The sequence below is a fragment of the Mirounga leonina genome, unplaced genomic scaffold (genome assembly GCF_011800145.1).
Source record: "Mirounga leonina isolate KUSES-001 unplaced genomic scaffold, KU_Mleo_1.0 Mir_178, whole genome shotgun sequence".
NCBI lineage: Eukaryota > Metazoa > Chordata > Mammalia > Carnivora > Phocidae > Mirounga > Mirounga leonina.
Window position 1 is genome coordinate 24,530,448 of NW_023270464.1, and position 6,000 is coordinate 24,536,447.

Consider the following 6,000-nt stretch of genomic DNA (forward strand, 5'->3'; position numbering starts at 1 on the left):
CCCTCGTTTTTGAAGAACAGTTTTGCCGGATAAAGAATTCTCAGTTGACAGGTTTGTCTTCTAGTCCTTTACATCATTTCTTTCCTTGCGTACCGGCCTCCAAGGCTTCTCCTGAGAAATCAGCTGAGCATCTTACATAGAATTTCTTGTAACAAGTCAGTTTTCTCTTGCTGCTTTTAAGAGTCTTTGTTTTTGGCTTTTGACAGTTTGGTTATAATGTGTCCCAATATGGTTCTTTTGGGGTTTATTTGGAGTTGTTTAGCTTCTTGGTTTTATAGATTTAGGTCTTTCTTCAAGTGATGGCCGTTTAGGGCTATTTCTTCAAATAGCCTCTGCCCCTTTCTCAACAGGACTCTGATAATGCATATATTGGTCCCTTTGATAATGTCCTGTAAGTCCCTCAGGCTCTTGTCACTTTTCTTCATGTCTTTTTTCTTTCGCCTCCTCAGACTTGAGAATTTCAAATGCCCTGTCTTCTGACTTGTTGATTTTTTTTTTTCTTCCACCTGCTTACAGCTGCTGTTGAATCTCTCTAGTGAATTTTTCAAATCTTTCTTTGTATTTTTCAGCTCCAGAATTCTATTTGGGTCCTTTTTATAATTTCTTTCTCTTCTTGCTATTCTTATTTGGTTCCTATATCAGTTTCCTGATTTCCTTTAGCCTTTTGTTGTGTTTTCCTTTAGCTCTTTGAGCATCTGTAAGATGGTTATTTTACAGTCTTTGTTTAGTAAGTCCAGTGCCTGTGTTCTTCAGGGGTGGCTTCTGCTGGCTTATTTTCTTCTTTTGGATAGGCTGTTCTCTCCTGTTTCTTTGGCCTTATGTTGAAAATTGTACATGGGGGTGGGGGGAACGACTCACCTCTCACAGTCTTTGTTCTGGTCGGGGGCGGGGGGTGGGGTAGAGGGAACATATCTTTCAGTCTTTGCAGTTTGCTTTGTGCCGGGGGAAGTCCTTCACTAATGAGCCAGGCTCTCTCCAAGCTCCAGGATTAGCCCCATGTGAAGGCAGCAGTTCACCTCACGTCATTTCAGCACAAGTCGTTCCTGGGCCCATGTGTGGCCCTCTCAGTTCTGCTGCATATGCAGCTGCTTTTGAATGTGTACTGTCCAAGTCCTCCCAGCTTCTCCTTGGGGCCTTACACTACTGGAGGTCTCCATCCATAACGTCTTGCCCCCAGCATCTGTGGGTCTGTAAACCCCATGCACTTTCCCAAGCACCAGCCATTGATTTTGCACTAGAGAGCGGAGTTAGGTGAAACAGAGACCAGCCCTTTGGGCGGCCGTCAGATGGGTTAGAATTTTGCAAATAAGATTAGCTCTAGTCCCTCCAGTTCAAGGGAAGCAGCTGGGAATAGGGTTGCTGTTTCCAGACCAAGACTGTGCCCGGGCTGCAGAGTGGGGGGGGAGGTCAAGGGTGAGTCAAGACACCATGATGTTTTCTACCATTTTGAATCTCATGGGAAAACCGTCTCCAGCAGAGCCTAAGGGCCCTGGAAGAAGTTCCACGCACCTGTCACACTGGGCCCAAGAGGACCTGGAGTATGAGGGTCTCTCTGATCTCCAGTGGGCCAGCCACTCCCGAGTGCAGGCAGAGAGGGCAGCAGGGACAGAACGGGCACCGGAGCCACAGAAGCTGGGCTGAGGGAGCCTCTGCCTTGGCTGCCTTGAGAGCGGGTTCGGTGTCCGGCAGAGCCCGAGAGAGAATGTCAGGAGAGCCCCCCCGCCCCGGGGCCCAGCTCCCCGAGCCAGACAGCCCCGTCAGGCCGTGAACCTGAGGCTCTACCGCTCTGCCTGCTCCTTCCCGGACACGCGGCACCAGGCGCGTCGGGACAGCTGCCAGCCTGCGGCCTGACGCAGACCTTTCCCCAGCCAGCAGACGCCGACCCTTGCTGGCGGGCCCTCCCGCCCCCGCCCCCGCCCCCCAGCCCGCCCTCTGCAGCGCCCGGAGCAGCCTCGGCTCGTGGCGCTGCCGGGAGCGCCGGCCTCCTCCTGGGCCCCGCTCCCGGGCCCGCTCCCGGCAGCATCCGCAGCAGCCTCGGCGCCTCTCGGGAGTGCTGGGCCCCGTCCCTTCCGAGGAGCGTCCAGCGGAGAGCTGGGGGAGTGACCCCCTTCCAGGGAAAGTGGGGCGCCCTTCTCGCCGGGCCTGGGGGCTCAGAGCCGCCCGTGTGCAGAGCAGCGAGGCCGGCGATGGCCCGGTGTCCGCAGAGACCGCGGGACAGGAAGCTGCTCCCGGCCAGTGGTCAGGGAGGGTTGTGCGGCGAGGGCCAGGGCCGCGGTTTGCCCCCGGGACCAGTGCAAGGGCAAGAGTGGCGCGGTGGGCACCAGCTCCCCGCCCCGGGAGGAGTTTTCTTTCTTTGGTCTTGCGGAACACCTGAGCCCTCGGCCTCGCCGGCCGCTCCCGGGCCCGCCCTCTGTTCGGAGCAGCCCTGCCACCCAGCCCCCACCGCCGGGCACCCTCGGCCCTGGGGTCTCGCTGCACGTGCTCCCACCAGCAGGTCCTGCGGCGAAGGCCGTGCCAGGTCACTGTGCCCGCTCTCCCCGCTGCACCCCTACGGCGCCCCTGCGCGCGCCCTCCCTGCGGCCCCTCCCTCCGTGTCGAGCAGCCCCTGCGCTCTCCTTCCTCGCCTCACCTGGCCCGGCCGCCGGCACCCCAGGCTCTGGCGAGCTGCTCGGACGGCCGGGAATGACGACCCAGGTGCCCGAACCTGGGGGAGGGGGGTGGGGGGCACGCCCCAGTGCCTTCGGTCACCAGCCCCCTCACGTTTCCTTTTGAGCTGCCCCCGGAGCCCGTGCCCCCCCCCCCCCCCCCCCCTCCCCCGCGACCCCCCTGCCCCCCCCCCGGACCCCCCCCCCCCCTTTCTCCAGGACACTTTGGTGAAAGCAAGACTTTTTTTTTTTTTTTAAGATTTTATTATTTGACAGAGAGAGACACAGCGAGAAAAGGAACACAAGCAGGGGGAGTGGGAGAGGGAGAAGCAGGCTTCCCGTGGAGCAGGGAGCCCGATGTGGGGCTCGATCCCAGGACCCTGGGATCATGACCTGAGACGAAGGCAGTCGCTTAACTAACTGAGCCACCCAGGTGCCCCAAGACCTTATTTTTAAAAAGGAGCTCCCTTATCTCTTCAAGATAAAATTAAGATCCTGGGGAAAAAGGCAGATTTATTTTCGTTTTTTTGCAAAGCTCTCTGGAATCCTAAAGACAGTCTGGAAGAGTCTGACTGAAGGACATAAAAACTGCTCGTCTCAGAGCTTCCCCCCCCCCCCCACAAGGATCTCAAGGGTGTTTAGAACTTTTTCAAATAAGGTAACGGACTTGAAGTGAGAAGCAGCCCCTCGATTCTTCTTTGTGAAGCGGCGCTTTCTTTCCCACCCTTGCGGGCCTGGCGCTGGAAACGCTTGCGGGGTGGGGGGGCCGGGGTGTGACGAGCAGCCGAGCGTGTTCGCGGGCTACACAGGCTGCTTGGGATCACAAGCTTCGGCAAGAAGCTTCCAGGTGTCGGAAAGGAGAGCTGGGCAGGGGGTCATCAGGCCCCCTGGCACGGAGCCGCCCCACTCCGGGCACACTTGCTGTCTGGGGCAGAGCCGGGTCTTCGGCTCGAGCGGTGGTCACTGCTCCCCACGAGCTCCCAGGTGAGCAGAGCCAGCTACTGGAGTCTCCTAATTCGGGCATTTTCTGCTTTACAGACTGATGAGGAGAAGCGGCAGGACTTACCTGTGGTGATGCCAGTTTTTGACAGAAACACCTGCAGCATCCCCAAATCCCAGATCTCCTTCATTGACTACTTCATCACAGACATGTTCGATGCCTGGGATGGTAAGGCCTCTCCCAGAATGAAAGGGGCAGCCGCATGTTAATAGTGTAGCTGGCTCTAGAGTGGGTTTGGGGGCTTCGACTCTCAAGGAGGACTAAGGAGGAGAACTCTGCCTTCCTCGAGGACCCCCGAAGCCTGGGTGCCCTTCCTGCCCCCTCCCCTGCTCACGGCTTCAGCCACCCCGGCCCTGCGTGCTTCCTGGCTCGTGGCTTTTCCCCCCACCCCCTGCCCGCGAGGACGTGGTGTAAGTGAAGCCCGTGTGGAGTCAGAAGCTGGGGGGCGGGGGCCGGAGAGCCGGTCAGGGCCATCGGTGGGGGGCTCACTGCCTTCCTAACAGCCCCTCCCCCCAGGAGCTGATGAAATGCTCAAGCAGATTCACTCCCCTCTGGCACCTGCCGGCGTTGTCAGCTCCCGTGAGCCTGGGCTCACTGCACCTGCACGGTGGGTGCGTTTGTGTGGCAGGACGCAGGTGTTTGCCGCCACGGATCCTTCCTCAAAATACCCTCTCCTTAGGCAGCCCGGGCTTCTCATCTGAGACTGGGAAGGAGGTCACATTCCTGTCCTTTTTGTCCAGCCTTTGTAGACCTGCCTGAGTTAATGCAGCATCTTGACAACAACTTTAAATACTGGAAAGGACTGGATGAAATGAAGCTGCGGAGCCTCCGACCGCCCCCGGAATAGTGCGTCACACCGCCTGGGCCCCGAAGCTTTGTCCCTCCACTCATTTGGAATTCCTGAGGGCAGCCAGGGTTCCTGGATCCTTTCAGTATTAGGCAGAACAGTGCCCAGGTCTGCAGAGCCTGTGAAAGCACACGGGGCATCGATGACCTTCTGCAGCCACCATCCGATGCCATTGCCGCAAAGTGCGACCCAGTCCGCCATATTGGGCGTGCAGCAGGGGCTCTCTAGGAAAGTCACAGGAGAACCAGTTTGCACTAACTTTCCTTATCATGAGCTCAGAGGGACCCTCCAAAGGACACTGATGGATTTCCTCCCAGTGACAGAGAATGTCTTGTTGCAAACAATTTCTCTCAACTGTGTCCAGCACTTACAAACAGCTCATGGCAATCGGAGCTTTAGGAACTTTTTCACATCATAGAAGGTGCAATCACTCACTTTGGAACACTACTGAAAGTGACTTCTCTTTTGAAACTGAGTAGCAAATGAAAAATACAAAAATTTTGAAGTTGATTATTAAATACAAAGAAATTTTGAAGTTGATTAATATCAATTATTAAAATGTTTTATTTATTTTATTAGAAGTTCAATATTTTCTATGAATTTTGAAATACTTCAAAGCCAAAGCCAACTTTAAATGCCATGACCAAATTTACATAATTCATATTCATTAAATATGTATTACGTGGTGTACAGACTTATTTTCATAATGCAAATTAAAACTATAAAATGACACATTTTTACTGCACTACAGAAATATTTGTGTATGTTAGACTCTTTTCTGATTGATGCTAGTTGGGAAAAGCGGTCTTTGGGAGGCTCCGAGTGTAAAGCCCTCCAGGAGAGCACCTCCTCCGTCCAGGAAGCAGAGTTCTGAAACTCTGGTCATCTGATGGGCTTTGCCAGTGACTCCCCAAAGTCAACGAAACTCAGACCTAACACCTTTTTCCTAAAATAATTGAATTCCCAAAAATCTGCCTTATTTTATAGTGTTTCTACAAGATATTCCCTATGAAAGAACAAAAATGGACTGTTTAGTGAGCTGACATTTTATAACCAATCTGTTTTCATCTGAGGTGGGAATCTTTGATTCCAGAAATTTATAAAGTTCTGTATCTTCATGTTTTGAATACGTGTAGTACCGTAAAAAATGACACATGATAATATGTCAAAGTGCTTGTCATTTCATTTTAAAGTTGTATTTTTCCCCAGATAAAAATGAAATTAAACTATTTGTTTTTAAGAAATCATGTGTCACCTTTTCACTGGAGTCTTCTAATACTTAAAATAAGATACCTTTATATCACAGAGAAGATTAACAGTTAAATGACTTTTTCAAGGTCACAAAAAGACAGATGATTATGTTGAAAACTTCTCACTGCTCGGTACCCATTTAAAGCTGTCAGGGCTGGCTCCTCAGGAGTCCCTTTTTCTAAGGAAACAAAGACCCCTCTTCCTGTGTGAAGACATTTGACCTAGCTTGGTCATTGTAGACCGAGGTGGGAGAAAGC

General features: G+C 53.1%; 1 protein-coding gene across 4 annotated transcripts in view; it reads left to right on the forward strand.

Annotated features, from left to right (window-relative positions):
• The window catches only part of PDE8A (phosphodiesterase 8A), a 143,015-nt gene extending 137,279 nt beyond the window's left edge, over nucleotides 1-5,736 (forward strand). For 3 of the 4 annotated variants that reach the window (XM_035024213.1, XM_035024215.1, XM_035024216.1), the window contains 2 exons: nucleotides 3,684-3,813; nucleotides 4,386-5,736. In XM_035024213.1, coding sequence (XP_034880104.1) covers nucleotides 3,684-3,813; nucleotides 4,386-4,492 — 237 coding nt within the window. In that variant the 3' untranslated portion in view covers nucleotides 4,493-5,736. Of the gene's footprint in view, nucleotides 1-3,683; nucleotides 3,814-4,324 lie in introns of all 4 variants that reach the window. The other variant, XM_035024214.1, reaches the window with a different exon arrangement.
• The last annotated feature ends 264 nt before the right edge of the window (nucleotides 5,737-6,000 follow it).